Here is a 20,680-nt window from a genome sequence, read left to right as displayed (position 1 = left end):
GAATTGGGATGAGGTTTTATTTATTTTTTATTCTCTTTCAGGCAGCAATTTGGAGTCCATGAAACTATTTTTCTTAAATAATCATTCTGCTTGTTGACTTAAATCTCTTTGATTTAACTCAATCCACCCTAGTAAAGACATACCTTTATTCTGGTGATATTTCCCAACTCTCCCTCAAATATCCTAAGCTTGCTTGACGTGTAGCCTATACTTCGTGGGAAGCTATAGAAGAAAAAAAAAGATTTAACTTCAAAATTTTTTCTGCTCATTTTGCCTTTGTTGCCATATTCCTCATCCCTCATTCTTTATTCCTAAGGCCACACATGGAAACAGAATAAACATTTCTTTGGCCAAGAAGCAAAAGGCCATGCAAATTGTATCAAATACAGACTTTATCCATTACATTAAAAAATCCTGGTCCTCCAACTTACAACACGTGAGCCGACGGATGCACATATAGGGAAGTCAGTGGGGCTAGGTGCAGGCAAAGGAGTCCATCTGCATATTGTAAGATGCAGGAGCAGGGTCAAAATAAATATTTTACATAGAACCTTTCCTCCCAAAGCATTTCACAAGATTATATATATACACATAAAGATACACATATTCCCCCACTCCCCCCCCCCCCCATATACATCTCAAGGCTGAAATGCAGCCAGCTCAAAGGTGGAGCTAAGTGACAAACCAATGAGGAGAGAAGGATATTTTGGCTAGAATACACAAGCAGATGCCTGTACTATTAAAGAGTACCAAAGGATTTTGATATCTACAAAACCTAGAGAGGACCTTGGTTTGTAAAGCCTGATCCTGAAGATTACAGTTTACTGTGCATGTCTTTGTCCTATACCTCAGAAGGATGAAGGGCTGGATAAGAGTCAATAGCAAGAAGAGGATCTCAGCATTTCAAACAGCCATTCCATCTGACATTCTTTTACTGAATATTTTCATAATTAGAGAGAGAGAGAGAGTTGGGAAAACCACAAATTGCCTACTAATATGGCTGAAACTACATTATACAGAGAGTACACAGATGGGCTGACAGACTCGTGAGCTTCAAGAAAGTAATTCCATTCAGGAGCTTTGGTGACTCTCTAAACCACAAGGACTGTTCTGATTACAAACATCTTCTTTGTAACTCATGGCAGCCCTTTGTTTATATACATTTTTGAATCCAAGGTTGTGTTTTAGGGTTCAGAATATATTATAAAAGATACCCTGCCCCCTCCCCGCAAATAAAATTGAAGCTGCAATCATGGTGACAGTACTTAGCATTTTAACAATAATTTACCTTTTCTCCCCCCCGATGCTGTGTAAATGTTAACCCATTCTCACAACACCCCTGCAAGCTACATACACAATATTACCCCCCTTTTACAAATGGAGTGAGACAGAGAGTGGTTAAGTGACTTGCCCAAGGCCTCAATCTGATCCATGCAAGCAGATTCCTGTGCCTATGCACAGCCACAGGGCTCCATGTTATAGCAGAGATCTGCCCATGCAGGTCTGATCGCAGGATGAGAGCAGAAGTCAGTGTGAGAACTCGGGAGTTCCTGACCCCTCTCCCAGCCCTGAGCTCAGTCTGTTGGGGCACCACTAGCTTGTGCTATAGGGTGACTATCCATCAATTTGTCTTTGCAAATGTTTTCCCCTACCAAAGGCAAGCATGGTCCTTTGCAGAGGGACGTCCTTTTAGGCATCAGCCATAGTGGGGGCAGTAAAGAGAACCGCAAAGTGTTAGGAACCAAGACTAACTCGGGATCCAATAGGACAGCTGATCTTTGGCCTTGTACCCAGTGCTACAAACCGAAGGCCAGATACCATTGGGGTAGATACCATCTCAAAAGATACCTAACTTAAACACTGAATGATTGAGTTGTGTCTGGATTTGGCAGTTCCACATCCTGTTGTGACATATGGTAATTTTGCACCTGCTGTGCCATATGCACACTAGCATTTATACCAGGAAAAAACAAATCAGGCTACATACTTCTTGCTAACAGAGGACTTCGGATAGTCAAAGATTGCACAGTATTCCAATGTTCACATCACAGGCAAAGAGTACCATACTAATTAGGTATAAGAACAGCATGCTCTAAGGGGTCATATTTGCAAAATAAATTGTTTTTATTTTTATTATTTGTATTTCAGTACTAACTAGAAGCCCCAGTCAAGGACTAAGGCACCATTGTGCTAGGTGCTGTACAAACACAGAATAAAAAGCAGACATGCAAACCTTCTTGTCTGTTTATTATGCACACACACAACAGGGCAGGCCTGTCCCGATGCCTCACAATACGCTGCAATTTGAAGCTAACCTAACAAGGGTAAGGCTGCAGAGTGTTTGATCTGATGACCGACTATTTTCTCTGGCTGCGCTCAGGCTTCCCCAGCTATTACGAGATTTGACAAACGAAACTTGTGATGAAGGAGGTGGCTAAACAATTGCGGGGGGGGAGGGGGGGGTTGGGTAGGGAAGGAGAGGAATCTCCCCCTTCTTTGAACGCAGCAGCACAATAAACACGGATACCACAGAGTCACCATCCCACCCTTTTAAAATGCAGGATTTCACTCTCGAAAAACACACCACGCTAGACAGGAGGACAGACAGCACCGAGCCCCTTCACCTACCCTCACAATCCAGCAATCACAAGCTCCATCGCCCAAACCTGCCAAGCCAACGGGGAGAAACAAAGCCACCCACGTGACTGGTGACTTCCGATCCCCCCCCCGCTTCCAGGAGGGACACAAAGTAACTTCCTCCCTCCCTCTTCTCTCGCGGCCTATCAGGCTGGGGCGACGGGCGCCGCGGGTCCTGCGCCGGAGCGGGATCGGGATCCGGATCCGGATCCGGATCGGGAGCGCGTTGCGGGTGGGTTTCGGTTCCTTTGGTGCAGGTGACAGGAGCAGGGAGGGGGCGGGTTAGCGGCGCTGTAGCTTCCGATTCGGCGCTTCGGAATCAGCGACTCTGTTTGGGTTTTTTTTGGTTGTTCCTTTTCTGAGAAAGGAGGCGAGGGTATTTTCCCCCCGTTGGATATGGGGGGAGGGACAGCTCCGTGGTTTGAGCATTGGCCTGCTAAAGCCAGGAGTTCAAGCCTTGAGGGGGCCATTTAGGGATCTGGGGCAAAAATTGAGGATTGGTCCTGCTTTGAGCAGGGGGTTGGACTAGATGACCTCCTCAGGTCCCTTCCAACCCTGAGAGTCTATGATTCTATGTAGACAGGCCCAGGAAGCTCCTGGGGTCCCCATACACCACCCTTGTTTTAGGAGCATGCCCTGGGGGGAATGGGGCTGGCCAGGGAGGAGCGGGCTGGATGGAGACTGGAGGGCATGCTGGCTTGGCGAAGGTTCCCTCTCGAAACTAGTGTCTTTTGTTAGAGTGCCTCTATTTCAGGCTAAATCTGTGCGTAAAGATAGTTAGATGGACCTGGCTGCAGCTGAGACTTCCCTTTGCTTTTTAAGGTTACAGAACCCTCCTGAAGTGTGTTCCCCCCTAAACAGCTCGGTTTAAACATTTGCTCATGCAGGGAAAGCTGCGGCTTTTCTCTCTGTGTTTAGTCCCAAACTCCTGGTGAGGATTTTAAGCTATAGCTTTTATGTTCAAAGGGTTTTTTTTTTTTTTTTTTTTTAGTGTTCTTCCAGCTCCTCCAGAGACTTCTCCGGCTGGTTCAGTGTGCAGCTGATTGATGCACTCCTGGAAACATTAGTTTACCTCTAGGAATTCTTTACATTCCCCGCCTAATGGAGCAAGTGCAGTAGCTGAAGGATAAATGAGAAAAATCCAGGGAGAATCAGAACCTGATGCAGGTAGTGCAACAAGGGGAAAATCCCAACAGAGCAGTGTCAGTGAACGTGTATATGGGAATGGTGCACTTTCTGTCAATGGTGTGGCGCAGGCTGCTGAGGAAGCGTTGGGTCCTGGGTATTGTATTTGGACTCTCCCTCATCTATTTCCTTACCAGTACCTTCAAACAGGTCAGTATTGCTTTTCTTCTTTGTCTTTTCCCCCCTCACTGCCCCATTTCTCTGTAAGTCAAGGCCCAGCCCTACAAAAACACTTAATGTCAAATATGGTGCTTATTACTGCTGGAAGCGCTCCCATCGTATGACTACAAATTTGAAATAAGTATTGCATCTGGTGATGGCTGCAGGTTTGGGCCCCTTGTCTGTAAGCTCCTTGAGATAGAGAACATCCCCCCACCCTGCCCTAAGTAAGGGTAAGTTTACCCTGTGTAAACTTGCAGCACATCGTAAGAGATTTTAAAAATGATTTCTCTTGCAGGTTGTAAATTATTTGTGGTGTTTAGCAGAGTGACCTAAAAATAATATGCTGAAATACTAAGATTTTTTTTAAAACTTGTGTTAATGATGGATCTCAAAATCTTATCATAGGTTCCTTTTGTTCCACCAACATCTTCAGTAAGATTTAAGGGGTACTGTTAGTAAGTTAGGAGCCTGAACCTGAAACTTTGTGTCAAGTGAACGTTTTACATCACTAATACCTTATAGCAACGTGTTCGTGGGATCTAAAGGGCAACTGGAAAGTTTTATGGGATCAAAGTATTCTCTTGTAATGTATGTTGTGAAATGCCATTCCAAGCAGGATAACAGCATTGTACATAAGGGCCAAAAAGTAAAACTAACTGCTCCAAGCAAAGGCCCTAATTCTACATTAGGAGCCATGCAGGCATAAGGGCCTGTATTTGTAAATCTGGTTGAAGGATTGGGACCTCAGTGAGCTGCTGAAAGAGAGCAGATATCATAAATGGTGAAAACTAATGGGAGCTGAATACTTAGCTCCCTTAGGTGACCATGAAAATCTCTACATGTGTAAATTCATTATTTTCTTAAATGAACTAACCTTCTTTTATTAAAGGTCAGGACATTTTCCCCCCTTGTAAATGAGCTTTGTTTAAAAATATCCCTGAAATTAGGTCTTTGTTTAAAGAAAAATACAGATTCCTGCTGGTGAGACTTGCTCTAGAATTGTTACAATCTTAGGATAAGTCCAACATGAGGCCTAAATTTCTTGACGCCTGTTGTATTTTCTTAAGCAGCACCCACATAAAACCCTATTCTTTTGGTCTGCAGAGCTGCTTTAAAGGTGCATGTGTAAGATGGGTTTCCAAAGGCAATCTTGAAATGTTTTGAGTATCTGTCCATCCTCAAATGGACCTCGCCTGGCTGGTCTTGAACTGCCTCTATCATATATCACAACATCTTTATTTGAGGTGAGGTAGAAAAAGCAGCTTTGTTTGTCTGACCTGTCTGGAGCAATAGTAGATCTTGCAAGGGAGTGTGTTTTAGTGACTAGAACATGGGGGCCAGGTGTCCGGATTCTTGGTTTCTGCCCTGGCTGCCCCACTCCCTATATGACTTTGAGTAAATCAGTTAAGCTAAGCCAAATTTTTACAAGTGGTCAGTGATTTTGGGTGCCGAGCATCTGCAGGACCTGATTTTCAGAGGTGCCGAGAAACTGCAGCTCTTTTTGACCTAAACTGGAGTCCTAGAAGGGCTGCACCAATGAAAATTAGACCCTAGGTGTTTCAAGTTACCCAAAGTTAGTGAAAAGAAAAAGAGTTCTTGTGGCATCTTAGAGAGTAACAAATTTTATTTGAGCATAAGCTTTCGTGAGCTACAGCTCACTTCATCGGATGCTTCTGGAAAATGTAGGCTTTCAGTGCTCTATGTCTCAGTTTCTCCCATCTTTAAACTGGGAACACAATATTTAATAAATCTCTCCAGAAGTGGGTAGCAAGGCTTACTTCAAAGTGAACACTGACCAAGTACTTTGGGATCCTTGGATGAAAGGTACTACAGAAGTACACATTTTATTGTTCTTAGTGTCCCTGCTTTGTAAAGATGGCTGATGGGGGATGGAAAGGAGAGAGCATTCTTTGTGTTACTAGGAAGAGGGTGAAACAACTTGTAATGTAGGTTACTTAGAGAAGGGAATGCTACTTTTATGGCCTGAAATAATGTCTGAGGAACATTGTGTTAAATAGTTCTGCACTTAATATCTACAGCCCCCTTAATTTTTATGATGCTGGTTTAATGTTACACGCAATATGTGGTAAACCACTGTTTTTGACTGTCGGTGTGATATCTCATACTATGTTAGTTTCTTGCCGTTTCCTTCTGTCTTGGGAATTGCAACAATTAGAGCAGGGGTCTCAAACTCAAATGACCATGAGGGCCACATGAGGACTAGTACATTGGCCCGAGGGCTGCACCACTGACCAACCCCCCGCTGCCCTGGCCCTGCCCCCACCCCACCCCTTCTGTGAGGCCCCACCCCTGCCCTGCCTCTTCCCACCCCTTCCCTGCCCCCATTCCAACCCCTTCCCTGCCCTGCCCCCGGTGCGCACTGGGCCGGAGCCGCTCTAGGTAAATGCTGGAGGGGGCGCGGGGGTCTCGGGGAGCTGGCAGGCAGCAGAAAATAACGCTGCAGGCCGTGTGTTTGAGACCCCTGAATTAGAGTTTAGCTGAGGGAATGGAGCGCAGAGTTGAGTAAGAGAAGGGAACTGTGTGTTAACTTGCATTGCTGTGGTTTGTTGCAGGAAGAGAGGACAGTACATGATCGGAATCTTCTCCAGGTACAGGAACATGAGCCCATCATGTGGAAGGTGCAGTTCAGCCTGGGAAATAGCAGTCAGCTGAGTAACCAGTGCAGAAATTCTGTCCAGGGGAAGCTGTTCATTACGGATGAGCTGGGTAAGGCCACTGATAAGAGCCTTTCCTGCAAACCATAATGCTCAGCACTGTGTGTACCCTCTGATCTTTGCTGGGACCCTCAAGTAGCAATTCCCTCCACTCTCATGCATTCCCACTAGAGTAAATTCTTCTGTTGTAGAAATGTTGACTCAGATTTAAGAATTTTATTAAGATGTTAAAAAAAAAAAAAAAAAGGGTACAGAGTTTAAGCATAGAAGTTTCTGGTTATCAGGGAATAGCATACAGATTATCAAGGGGTGTGAAGTTCAGTTTAGGATCGGATGGCGTAAGGAATACATAATCTGCAATATCCCCTATTGGGGTTAAAAGGTTAACGGGTCAAAGTACAGACACTGAGATATGCGGGTATGTTGTTCATATAATGGCTATGTTCAGCTTCCTTGCAATAGGACACCCCCTTGAATTGAAGCACGGGATGTTCAGTAATGGCTGTAGGTACTTCTGGGGTGAATGCAGCAACTATCTTAAACAGCACGCCAGAGGTAGTTGCATACATTCCTGATCACCCTTCACTTCATCTGGAGACCATGTTCTATTATAGGGAAGTAGCATTTGAGACATTTCCCATAATAAAATAATTTACTCTAGTGGGAATGCACTAAAGTGGAGGGATTGCTACTTGAAATCTGAATTTAGCCAGGACAGTAAAAACTCCAGTCATTGCACTTTTACGTATTTTTAAAAACACCATGCTTGGAATTTTGGTTCAGTGTTGACTTGGGGAAGTGAGTAGAATGCTTTCTGCAGGATTCACCTTCTGTAGCACTTAAATGGACTCATCCAAATTCTGAAGCTGACCCCATCCCTCCTTAGCTTCTGAGATCTAACTGGTTCATAATGTGAGATGGCTTAAGTGTAGGCGACATTTCCACCCTAGTTCCTTTTCATGTTTTATTGCAACAAAACCCTAAGATCACTGGCCACCCATCCTTATCAAATGGTCATTTTAAAGTTGTTTGAATGTATCTAACTGGTCTGCCCCTAATAGGAATGCAGAGGGCATATTTCATAATGGCATCCATTAGAGGTAAAATACATGCAGTTTTTCTTTTAAAGGTACACTACAAACATTCTTTCTTTCTTTCTTTTGGCTTGTCTGAAAATGATTCACGACTTGCTCAAATGCTCAACTAACCTCATTGTTTTATTATTGCAAATCTGTTTTTAAGATACTTACAAGCGCAGTTCCCCTTTAAGTTCTCTGACTCACTCTTGAGTACACTGCCTTGTTAAGTTAATCAGCAAGCTCCCTCTGTCCCAAGCCCTGTCATGTCCCACTTTGCTCTATGGAGATGGGGTAAGTGGGTTCAGAAGCAAGGGGGAGGGGGACACCCTGACATTAGCCCCCGTCTTCTTCCCTCCTGCCCCCCTCCCTCCCCAGCAAGCAGGAGACTCCAGAGAGCAGCTCCAAGGCAGAGGGCAGGAGCAGCACATGGCAGCGGGGGGAGGGACAGCTGAACTGCTGGCAATTGGTAGCTTGCTGGGCGGCTGCCGCTCAGGGAACTTAGGGGAGCAGGGAGCTGATAGGGGGGCTGCTAACCCACCCTGGTTCTAAGCCCCCACCAGCTAGCTCCAACAGGCTGCTCTTCCTGCAAGCAGTGCACAAAGTGGACGCCTGCCAAACGAGGTTAAAAGGGAGCATTGTGCAACTTTAAATGAGCATGTTCCCTAAGTGATCAGCAATGTAACAACGAAACAACGTTAACCAGGACGACTTTAAGCAAGGAGTCTTGTACAAGCTTCCCCCACAGACAGCTTTGCAATGCACCTTGCTCTTGTTGTTCCAGCACTGGGCTTTTCTTGATGAGAGGTCGTCATCAGTCATGCAAAAATTGTGTAGTAGCTTTTGTGATGTATGCAAGTAGAGACTAAACTGAGATCTACTGCAGGGTTCTCAACATTTTTCTTTCTGAGGCCCCCCCAAAAGGCTATAAAAACTCCACAGCCCACCTGTTTTTTTTCTGCATATAAAAGCCAGGGCCGGCGTTAGGGGGCAGCAAGCAGGGCAATTGCCCGGGGCCCCATGCCATAGGGGCCCCTGCAAAGCTACTTTGCTCAGCCTTCGGTTTTAGCCCTGGGTGGTGGGACACAGGGCCTTGGGCTTCCGCCCCATGCAGTGGGGCTTCAGCTTTGTGCCCTGGGCCCCAGCGAGTCTAATGCTAGCCCTGATTGGCGGACCCCCTGAAACCAGCTCATGGCCCCCAGGGGGCCCCAGACTCCCGGTTGAGAACCACTGGTCTACTAAACTCGCTGTCACTTGTGAGTCAAGCTAGGATTTGAATGCCAGTCCCCAAAGTTCCTAGTTTACACATTCCCTAAAACACTGAGGCGATGCTACTTCTTCAGAAAGGTTCATAATGGACCTACTCAGTTAAGCCTCCTCCTAAGTGACAAGTCCGTTTCGTACGCAGGGTATATCTAGACTGTAATCATGGGGCATGATTGCAGTGCAAGCTGATATACCTAAAATAGCTTTAATTTGCTAGTATGGGACCCAGAGCAATGAAGCTGCTGCAATGTGAACGTCAGTGCCGGCTAGCCTTAGAAGTACTTACCCAGGATTTCAGTTGGATTTGTGCAGCTTACACTGCCACGGCTTTGCTACTCCGGTAGCCAAACTAGCAAGATTAAAGATAGTTTGGGTATGTTGGATCAAGCGACAATCGCACCCGGGGATTACTGCAATCGCTAAACAGTGTGTATCTGGGACAGGGTTCTTTTTCAGATTGAGAGGGGCAGTGATCTATCTGGAGAAGTATTAGGTGAAATTACTGTAACCCCTTCCTCCCCCCCCCCCCAAAAAAAAAAAAAAAAAGCACTACGGCAAATTAGGAAGAGTGTAAGTTTTGGTCCTTAGAATGTATTTTAGTCCAATATATTTATCTACAAAGTATTATTATAGTACAGACTGGCCGTAAGATTCATTATTTCCAAATAGCATCTGCTGGGGCACCTGGTCATATCAGTCATTGGTGTACAGCAGCATTCCTCAAACTTGGCTGTTCTCAAATGATAGGGTCCTAATCTTGTACATGCGCTCCTTGTGAGAGCCCCGTTACGTTCCATGCCCCTGCTCCAGTGGGAGGCGCAGCAGAGTGGATTCTATAAGTTACTCCTTTTTCCTCTGTTTTTCAGGCTATGTCTGTGAAAGGAAGGACGTGTTGGTGAACGGCTGTTGTAACGTCAATGTGCCTAGCGCAAAGCTCTATAGTTGTGAGAGCTGCCTGCCCAACGGTTGTTGCAGCGTGTACGAGTACTGCGTTTCCTGCTGCCTGCAGCCCAACAAGGTGTGTGGAGCGCCTCTTTGCTTATCCTGTTCAGATGGCCGGCCACGTGTGTACGCTCATGGTGAGGGGACCTGGACATGGGGGAAAGCCTGCTAGGACCCTGTCAGAAATTGTCTCACAATAACCGCTCGAGCTCTGTGGAGGATGGAAAGTCCATTTTGCGAGGGATTTTGAGATTTCTTCATTCCAGTTAAGAAAGAGAGGCAGTAAATTTCAAAATTCTCCATGAAAGAAAATTTTTGAAAAATCCATTTGTTGCCATCCTCCCTCTGAGTCCGGGTGCCCTCTTGGCAGCATCCATCAGTCAGTGTGTCCATTGTCTGTTCTACCTTATAGCCACATAATCACCCAGATATCATTTCAGGTCTCCAACAAGGAGAAGTCAACCACTCCTGCAGTCAGCTGGTAGCCCTGGCCTCCTGGCAGGGTGGGCACAGCACAGTCTCGGGCTCTGACCCTCTGGGTGTGGGCAAAGCACTTCAGCAGACTGTGGCCCGCTGCCTCCTGGCTGGGGCAAGTAGCAATAGGCTAGAGCTCTGGCCTGCTCAGCATGGGCAAAGCAATTAACAGTTTATAGCTCTCAGCCTCCTCGATGGAACAAACAGCAACAATTATCTATGTTGCTGGCCTTCTGGCCTAAAGGTTAGTGCACTGCTAGCCTCTCACACAGGGCTGGGGGTAGGGGATCCGGGCCCACCCTGCTCCACCAGGTCTCAGCTCAGGGCCCTAGCAGTGGCAGGCAATCCCGCCACTGGGTTGGCAGGGAAACATGTGGTAGCTGCCTCACATCCCGGCAGCACAACCAGACCAAAATCTTCTTTCCCTGGGCTACTTCCTAGCAGTTCCTGCTGTCGCTACTCCATCACTGCTGGGACCTGGCTCTCAATCTCACAGTCAGGCAGGCCTTCCTCTGGTCTCTCCCCAGGGTCTTCCATCTCCTGGGGCAGTGGTTTGCCTTTTCTCCCTGCTGCCTGTCGCAGGCTCCGCTGAGGGCTCAGCTCCCTGGGAGGGACGTCTGCCTCCTTTCCTGGTGTAGCCACAACTGAGCCGCAAATAGGGCGGGGTGGGGTGAGATTGGTGGTGCCCACCAGGGGGCGGTAACCCTCCTTGTATGAGAGGGAGGCCACTCTGCATCATTATTTTGAGTTAAATCAGTACATTTCCTTTTGACAAGATTGAAATGTTTCAGTGCACCTTTTTTATGTAATACAAAATAAAAAAAAAATTCAAAACAAAAAGTTATTTCCAAACAGAAAAAAATCAGTGTTTCGTTCCAACTGTTTTGGATGTTTTGATGTCCTTGGAACTCTGTTCCTGGTTTTTCTCCAAAATGAAATTTTGGCAAACTGGCGTCATTTTTGTTAAGTATTCAGATTTTGACGGAACCATTTTCCAGAGAATGCAAAAATGTCAACGTTTTTTTCAACCCGCTGTAATAACAACGTCTTATACTTGTATTACACCTCTTATCCCAGAGGATCCTTCATAACTTTCCACTGCCTGTAAACTTATTTTTGGATGCTTAATAATAACCAAGTGTCAGGTCTGTAGGATGCCAACAGATGTCACCCTAAGACTGCAAGCTTATACCAGTTGACTATCCTGACATTCAGATACCTCCCCTAGAGAGGTGCAGATTGGATCAGATGTGCAACAAAACTGGCATCAGACTTTCAGGGGGAAGGACTGCTCCTTTGCCACTCCTCCAGGTAGTGCTTAACCCAAGATGCTGGTGGCAGAAGCACTAGAGTGAAACGGAGAAGACTGCTGCTGCCAGCATGTTGGGTTAAGCGCTACGTGCCTGCTCCTTGGTGTTGGTTTTGGGGCAGCACTGTGTATGTGAACAGCAGAGGCATGAGGCTGAATGAGCTTGGGGAGGTTGATACCTGGTAGCAGGGAATGTTGGCTTGGACAAACACAAACCCCTCTCCCTGTAGTGTCTGAGTGCCATGTAAACATTGATGAAGCTTCTCATGAAGTACAGAAGGGAAGTATTATCCCCATTTTACTGATGAGACATCAGGGAAAACCGAGGCACAAAGATTAAGGGACTCTGAATCAGGAAATGAGCCCAGATTTCCTTCTTGCATCACAGAGCTGCGGCCACAAGAATATCTTTCTTCATGACTCAAAGCTCTCCTTTTCAACGATCTTGCCTGGTCCTTGAGTATTAGCACTGCAGCACTTCCCTACATTCCATTAAGCAGGCACAGTCCAAAGCTACTTTGAACATTATTATTAAGAAATGGAGCACTGAGAAAGCATTGCTAATAAACCTTTCAAAAGACAATGTGAGAAGAAAAGTTTGGTGAAATTGTTCTGCTGTAACCTTAATTGTCAAACTCTCAGTGTATGCTAACAAAGAAATCCACTTTTCTCCATTCCCCTTCCGTAACTAACTTACATAGGTGCTTATTATTTCTGCCTCTCTCAGCAACTTCTGCTGGAGCGTTTCCTGAACAGGGCAGCTATCGCTTTCCAGAACCTCTTCACGGCTGTGGAAGATCACTTTGAGTTGTGCTTGGCCAAGTGCAGGACTTCATCACAGGTCAGATGCTGCAGCATGTGAAGTGGAGGAGGGAAGGGAGGTGCCAAAAATATTTGAGAAGGTGGTGGTGATGCTCTAAATGTATGGGTTTGTCTTTACTACGGGGAGATCAATGCTGCTGCAATCGATGCAGCAGGGGTCAATTTAACGGGTCTAGTGAAGTCCCACTAAATCGATGGCAGAGCACTCTCCGGTCGACCCTGGTACTCCACCTCTCCAAGAAGAATAAGGGAACTCGACTGGAGAGTGTCTCCCATCAACGCAGAGCAGTGAAGGCACCACTGTAAGTCGACCTAAGCTACATCGACTCCAGCTACGTTATTCACATAGCTGGAGTAGCGTAACTTAGGTTGACTTACCCCAGTAGTGAAGAGAAGCCCTATATTTCTTATATGTGCACATGTGAGTGCATGTGAGCCAACACTTGTACGCGTTGAGGTTGTCCTTGGGAGCCAGCCTTGGGAGAGAAGTGAGTAGCTTTCTCACTCAACTAGGGGCATAATGCCCTGCTAGAGCAGTACAGAAATGGACACTGACTTGTTCTTAGCACTAGAGACATGCTGTAAAGGGACTACTAGCCTGAAATGCGGCCAACCAAGTACATTAGTCTGCCTGTTTCCCCAGCAGCTTTAGTAATCCTTTATTGTACTGTAAAGGAAACAATACATCTGGGTAATCACCACTGTAAGTCTGCTGACTGTAGAAATTTTAAGTGATGTTAAAAATACGCAAACCAATGCTAGGTACTTATAATTAAAACCACCACCATTTCAAGCCTGTTTGGTTAGCAGAAGTCTTGTTTTAAGCAAACACGGTACCTGTTGGAAGTTGGTGGTGAGGTGATACCCCCACCTTCTTATGGTGTACTTAAGCAGGAGCTCCTATTACAAAGTAGAGATGATGCCTGAACCATAAATGAGGGATGATAGCTCCAAATGTCTCTAGGTCTTTGGGAAGGGGAGATCCAGTGTCTTGACTCTAGGTTCCTCTGCTATACACTTCTATATCTCAAGCACTGACTTGTTTTGTTTGTTTGTTTTTGAATAGAGTTTGATTAGAATGTGTGCACAGGAACTGGAGCAGTCTGACTCCAGCCTGCTTGGGTATTTACTCTAAAGGAGCTTCTGGCTACAGTTCAGCGACTGTGTGTTGTAATGTTGCAAGTAAATTTTTTTTTTTTTTAAGCTATGCTCCGTAGATACTATGATGGTGTGTCTGTGAAACAGCCATTGCCATATAAACACTACAGCCGCCTTCCTTTTGTGGGAGAGGAATGAGGTATTTTACACTGGAGAGCTGCTTTTTAATAGCACATGTTGTTCCTAAGGGCTTTTCCCTCTCTTTCCAACAGAGCGTGCAGCACGAAAACACCTACAGAGACCCCATTGCAAAGTACTGCTATGGCGAGTATCCCCCTGAGCTCCTGCCTATTTGAAAGCTGCAAAATCTGAACTAACATGGGGAAAACAAACTGAGGACTGGCGTCTGGAACAGCAAGACAAGAGCTTAAACTCTCATCTTGAGATTTCCAAAGACAAACAGAGTGATTTGCAATCTCAGCTTGGGACTTATTTCTGTGGGAAAACCTCTCCTATTAAGAGGGAAGAACAGGACAGACCTGCCATGGATGGGTGGGGGGGGGAGGGGAATCCTTTGAATGGTTTAATCTAACTGAAGAGCTACCATTTAGGATACACGCAATGGATTTAGACTATACATCAGCCTAGAAAAGGGCATAATACAGCCTTTCATCTATACATAGAAGTTAAATTATATTTCCAAAGAACATGGACTTTAGACCGACTGCTGTAGATATGAAGAGGGATTTTTTGTGCTTAAAAGGTAAAGAATGCCTATGGAGCTTATTTCCTGGAGGACTTTTCAGCATCCACGATGCAGACTTTATATGTAACTATGAATTATTTATTGGGTTTATATGGAATAGTTGAAAGTATTGATGTTTCTTGTAGCCATTGGCTGACTCCTTCCAATCCATAGATTATCCTGGAGAAAGGTCATCCTTCATCTTGACCAAAATAACTCATCTCTCCCTTCTGTCAGGGGTTGTTTTTTTTTTGTTTTTTTTTTTACTGGAGCCCACCATCATAGTATTTGTGTGCCTCCCACTTTAAACTGGCAGAGCAAAGTGCCCTCTGGAATTCATGGAGCCTTCAGTTCCCATAACATGAGAGAGAAGGGAGAGCTCTGCAAGGGCTGGGGCTTTTTTGTGAATGGACACATATGCCATCCTAGCTAGGAAACCTTAACTAAAGAAAGTCTCGCAGGGTAACCTGTAAGTCCTCCAACTCTTGATTATTCAGATCTCCTTGCCTGAAGAACTGAGGCTTCTACTGCTGGTGCTGCACATCAGTGTCGCTCCAAAATGCTTTGTTCCTGGTTGTGCAGGGGCAGAAAGCAGAAGAACTGAGGAGCTTTGGGATCCTGATTGTAGTGAGATCCTGATGTAGTAAGTAATTAGACTAAAATGTCACGTGGCTCTAGCCCTCCTCTGAAGTTAGATTAGCAGCCAGTTTTGCAGTAGTTCTATTAACAGCTTATTAATGACGTTCCAGCATGGGGTTCTGACCTGCTGCTGGGAGGACTCTCTGGGTTGAGATTTCAATCTAATTAGCGTGCTAATTGAACACAATGTTGATTTCCCCCTGCAGTTTCCTATCTCTCTCATAGGCTGCAGTTTAAATCTTTCCTTCTGATGCCTCTGCGAGGCCAGTCTGAAAGAAGGGAGTTGGGAGAAATGTTTTTCCCGTCCTTCTAAATGCAGAGAGAATTTGTTTCCTGAAAGTCAGACTCCCTGGCACTGAGCCAAACTGGGCAGTTCTGATGTATACAGCACCTCACTCCTCTTCTCTTCCGCTCTCGGCTCTACCATATCTGTGCACCTTGTGTATTGCCATGGTTTGGACTTTGTGCTCATGTATATTAATACCTCTTATTCCTCCCTTGGGATAAAGCAATTTACCCAATTAAGAAATTAGAATAATGTGGCTGGTATTTTAGGACATCCCGTTGTTAAAATATTCTTTATCCCATTGCAGGGTGTTCTGGTGTACTTATAGTTAAACTGCATGTGGCATAAGCGAGAATTAAAAAGTTACCAGCCATCTCTGATACGTGAAATTGTGAAAACTCACTTGCATTTTTTTCCTTATCCTTTCCCAAAAGTTTTCAAATGAGAGAAGGTCTTGGAAAATAAAATGTCCCTGGCCAGCACGTCCTATGGAAAGTCTTAAAAACTTGTATCTCATGGAGCTGTGACAGCAGAATTTTATCTGGTCACAATCCTTTCTCCCATTTGCTGCCCTTCTATGGCAACTTGCTGGAAGAAACATCATGGTACATAAAGTTGTATGTCTGTGCTTTTGGGTGGGCTTGGAGAAGCATGGTACTGAGGCATGGCAGCTGCCTACTGATGGGCAGATATAGCTGTGCCGATAAACCTTTACTGGCAGACCCCCCCAGTGGAGATGCAGCTTATACTGGCAAAAGGACTGTGTTGCCAGTAAAACTGCATCTATTCCTAAAACTTAAGTTGACTGAGCTACGTTACTCAGAGGTGTGAAAAATTCACACCCCGAGAGATGTATTTAAGCCAACCTAACCCCCATGGTAGACACAGCTAGGATGACAGAAACATTCTTCCATTGAGCTAACTACTGCCTTTGGTGGGGGGTGGATTTACTACAGTGAGGGAACAATTCCTTCTGTCACTATAGCAAGTGTCTGCCCTACAGTGCTAGAGCGTCAGCTGGTAGCATGTGTCGTGTGTACATAGCCTCAGGCTTTTGCCTACATAGCTGTGTGGGTTGGGAGTGTGAAAAAATCACACCCCTAACCATCATAGCTATGCCAGCAAACAAATGTAGAACAGGACTTTGAGAAACAATGGAGCATGAAGTCTAAGGAGATAGCCAATGTGATCATCTTAATGTCAAAGAAGGTGTCTGGTGCTTTGTCCCTGTACCACCCCACCACCCCCAACCTGTCTTTTCAGAGAGGACAGTCAGATTTGTCTAAGGCCTTGTCAATGCTGAGCTGTATTTTAACACTTCTCACAAGTGCACAACCATGCCAGCACAGCTCTAGTACAGTGCGGCACCACCAGGCCCTGGCTCTTCTTCCTTCCGTGTCTTCCTACTTAGGCTGAGTTTTTAGGTTAAACAATGTGGTTGTAAAATACCCTAATGCTTTGTCTACACTAGACCCCCTGTCACTGATATCACTGGTAGAATGGCGGTGGTAGGAAATTGTAAGAAAAGCTCAGCCTATACAACCATAGGGGAATCTCTTGGACGCTGTCTAGACTCGTGAAATAGGTGGAGTTTAGAAACGTGTTAGGGGACCATTGTCAATTCTGGGAGTACCGTGTCCAGCTCATGCATCTGTAAAGGTGTCTAAGTCCTGTCTATGCTAGGGGCCAAAGGGTATGTAAAAAGTCAGTTAATGTGTTTTAAAACCTCACTTGTTTTCCTAGTCTTTGTGTGCCCTTGTACTATGGGGTAGATGGAGCAAAACAATAAATCCAGATAAAGCAATAGGGTGAGACGTGACAGTGAAGGTAAATATATTCTAATCAAGGAAAGCAGGTGTGGGCAAACAGGAAACCATTTTTTTCTTTCCGTTCCATAAAGAGAAATAACATGGTTTCTCTTAATGGTCTGAAAAAGGCAAAGTGTGAGAGCTAGCCTATAGAAACTTATTCTCCATTGAGAAATCTGAGGTAGCTGAGTGCCAACAGAAGATTCCTGCAGTGGGGTATAGTAATACATGCCAGAAACTTATCCTTCCTCCATTCGAAGTATCAACTTATTACCACGTGACTAAATTTTATATGTTGGTTATGAAAGTGACAGCTGCATTATATGACATCTAGTGATTCTACCTGTCAAAGCAATCAGCTAAGCAGAGTTAAGATTCCTGGAAAACTTGTCCTGTGCTTAGAAGAGCTTGTGCACGATTCCTTTCCTGCAAATCCTCAGCTAGTGATGACTTGGAAAAGGGTAGTGTAAAAACTGTGCAGGGACCAGGGCTGAAGAGAAGCATGGGACCTCTTTTTTTTCTGAGCTTAATAGAGTGAAACGGTGAATGGGCAAATGCAGAGTCAGAGCCTCACTGAACATTGGATGACCATGGCTTTAGCATTCTCGCCTCTCAATCTCGCGGAGTCTCTTAGGTATTTTGACTATATTACAGTGCAAATTTATCACTCCACTTCCCTTATTGATAAGTTTTTAGGCTCTGGACCCTTGCAGTAGTTAACATGTGGTCATAGGATTAAAGAATTGAAAAGCTTTGACTATAAAGCACTAGATACAGCAACTGCTAATATCCTTTTACTTCTGACAACCTTCTACCCTCTCTTTGCCTTCTGTCTTCTTTTTGCTGACTCTGAGCTTTTTACGTAATTAGCCCATGGATTTTTTTTGTGGTGGGCTAATTGTTTTGCTCCTTCAGTTCCAGTCTAATCATGCCAATTTCCTTTATCAAATTTGCATGCAGGATTGATACTTTTTCTCAATCTTGGCAAATTGTGGGGAGGAGAATCCCTTCTCCCCTAATGAGTAATCTCCAAGGGGTTAACAAGTTCAGTAAATTGTGGGAGTCTTATAAAAGGGCCCTGTGCATTCCCATTATATCAGTGGGAAACTACTGTAGGCAGCGAAAAAGAAAAAAACAACAACCCACAGCCTTATCTGCTGGAGATGAAGGGAAAGCATAAGGCAAAATGGTGTTGGTTTCTGTCTCTCATTACTAAGGACTCCCAACCACACGCTTCTGGTTCTTAGCAACCTGCACTCTATATATTGTGCTTTCTAACACTGCACTGGTCTGACTCACTTGGCAGCTAGTGTAGTTTTTAAACCACAGCTTCAGCTAGGTTGGAAATATGAATTTTTTTCAAGGATGATTAAAATGGCTTTAGAATGAAGGACACTTGCGGTAGCTTGGATATCTCTGGTGCAAACTGTAATATGAAGGTTGCAGAGGGGAGAGGAGTGGGTAATGTGGCACACTTTCTCCCTGGCTGTTGAGAGCCTGCTGTTTGAAAAGGAAAACCAGATAGCAAGCACTACGTGGTTTGAGAAAGCAGAATTTCTTGTGTACAGGGAAGACCACACATTACTGTTACAGATGGGACTGAGCAGCAGAAAGAAGTATGTGATGCACATAGCTGAGATTGCGGATAGCTAGTTGTAGAGACAGATCATATCTGATCTTCTGCCAGTTTTGTGGGAGTTTCAGATTGGGCCCAGCTCTCCTCACATACAATAAATATTTTTTACCACAAGGTGCAGTCTGTATGACCAGCAGATAGAGCACTGAAGTGAGAGCCAAGGGACCTGGGTTTTATTTCCAGCCCTGTCACTGATCTGCTGGGTGACCCTGGGTAAGTCACTTCATCTCTCTGTTTCCCCTCCCCGTTTTGTGTCCCTTTTCTATTTAGATTGTAAACTCTTTTGCGCAAGGACTCCATGTACGTACAATGCCTAGTACTATTGGCCTTCATCTCAGATGGGGCTCGTGGTCTTATTTTAATACAAATTATACCTAGCTCTTGTGTAGATTTATAAGTAGAAAGTGCAACAGTCTGATAAGAGGGTGATAAGGGAGGGTATAACTTCCTGGAAGACTGTCTGGGTAGCCCAAACTGTTCTGCAAATACACAGTCCTGATCCACACACGGCATGAAAAATGAAGCTTCCAACTGTGTAGACTGCCACTCTGTATGGAGGTTGGAGAATTACATCCTATTTCAAATGTATTAATGTGTCCAAATCACATTTTCAGGGCCCCTTTGTAGTAATTTACATGGCTCTGTCATCCCAGCAAGTAAACTCGTTCATACTTGGATGGACAGTTCATAGTTTGCATAATATATAAACTTGAAATCCCCATATCTTTTAAAAAGTCCATGGCAGTTATGAGTAATCAATTCAACACACCTCTTACTTTCTTCACCCCCTCTTTACTTTGATCAGTTTTTGTTGAGATCAACTGCCAGGAAGGCAGGCTGAGGCTAACACCAATGTAACACCATTGATCAGCCAGCAGAGGTTACTATAAGACTTAAGTAGCATTCTCCCATTCAGGATGAAGTCAAAGTGTCCCTTTGAGCTATTGAGACAAAACTTCACTTGGCAAAAAACAGGAACGCTTTCTGAGTGCAGGGGACAAAGGTGATCCATGTTCCTCAAGGAAATGTGCAATTCCTCCTGTATTGCCAACTCTTGTTCTTCAACAGTACTGCAGTCAAAGGGCAAACAAACCCACAAAACCCCCAGAAAGTTAAGGCTGCTTGGGTTTTTAACATTTCACCCTCATGCTTAGGTGTTGTCATACAGAGTGTGTCATCTAGAGAAGTCACTGGTTTGAGGCAGCCTAATTCACAACCACTGTAATAAAGAAAAGTACCTGACCCTGGGAGAAACAAAAGAGATGGTATCGCACTACACAGCAAACTGCCAACAGCTCAGCAATGACAAATGTACCTCTCCGATCAAGCCCCAAACAGACAATGAGTAACTTTCCGAGGCGATCTTACTTACTTCTGACGGATAACTGCCAGTATAACTGTCTCTTCGAGCTTGTCATGCCCACAAAGTCTCCTTGACTTGACCTGTGTGCACCCTGCAGCATGGAGGTAGCAAGGACTGAATCCGCAGTACCGAGCCAGTCTGTTGATTTGCTTTTGCAGAGCAACTGAAAGTCCTGTGCGGATTCGGTGCAGCGAACGCTGGTCAGAACTGTCTGGTCGGGCAGGGCTGGAGGAGTCGTCACAGGAACGCAGCTCCAGGAGTAAAGCTGAGAGCGGACGCGCTCAAATTCCAGTGAGATGTACCAGCAAGAGTCCCGCCCCCAGCTCCTGTTCTGACTAATGATGGTCAAGCGTTGGTGGCAGCCTTCCCGCGTTTTTCTTGCCCCTCTTCCCCCACACTGTCACTGTGGGTAGGCTGCTGAGACCTGCTTCCCCTCTCCAGGAGCCTCATCGAGAAGGGGGCAGCCAGCCTCAGGAAGCGGGAGAACCGCTGAGAAAATTCTCTCCTGCCCTAGTGCAAAGACAAATGGCGGGGAGGGGACAACCCCTCAGCTGCCC

At 45.2% G+C, this 20,680-nt stretch overlaps 2 protein-coding genes across 5 annotated transcripts in view; one reads left to right on the top strand and one right to left on the bottom strand.

Annotated features, from left to right (window-relative positions):
- RNFT2 (ring finger protein, transmembrane 2) overlaps nt 1–2,674 on the bottom strand; it is a 40,346-nt gene extending 37,672 nt beyond the window's left edge. For all 3 annotated transcript variants that reach the window (XM_077834929.1, XM_077834931.1, XM_077834930.1), the window contains exons 1-2: nt 2,629–2,674; nt 144–222 (exon numbers count right to left, since the gene is read on the bottom strand). The gene's annotated coding sequence lies outside the window, so the exon portion shown is untranslated. The remainder of the gene's footprint in view (nt 1–143; nt 223–2,628) is intronic.
- A 69-nt stretch (nt 2,675–2,743) lies between these two features.
- SPRING1 (SREBF pathway regulator in golgi 1) lies at nt 2,744–15,848 on the top strand. 2 transcript variants are annotated; one of them, XM_077835267.1, is made up of 6 exons: nt 2,744–2,869; nt 3,629–3,972; nt 6,558–6,711; nt 9,868–10,080; nt 12,454–12,567; nt 13,919–15,848. In XM_077835267.1, the coding sequence occupies exons 2-5, from the start codon at nt 3,799–3,801 to the stop codon at nt 12,531–12,533; spliced, it is 621 nt and encodes a 206-aa protein (XP_077691393.1). In that variant the 5' UTR covers nt 2,744–2,869; nt 3,629–3,798; the 3' UTR covers nt 12,534–12,567; nt 13,919–15,848. The 2 variants fall into 2 exon arrangements, with proteins under 2 accessions (XP_077691393.1, XP_077691392.1); XM_077835266.1 differs by having other exon boundaries at nt 9,868–10,019; nt 13,919–15,843.
- The last annotated feature ends 4,832 nt before the right edge of the window (nt 15,849–20,680 follow it).

This window comes from Eretmochelys imbricata, chromosome 15 (genome assembly GCF_965152235.1).
Source record: "Eretmochelys imbricata isolate rEreImb1 chromosome 15, rEreImb1.hap1, whole genome shotgun sequence".
NCBI lineage: Eukaryota > Metazoa > Chordata > Testudines > Cheloniidae > Eretmochelys > Eretmochelys imbricata.
Note: the sequence above shows the minus strand (reverse complement) of the source record. Positions and strands in the feature narration are given on the sequence as shown.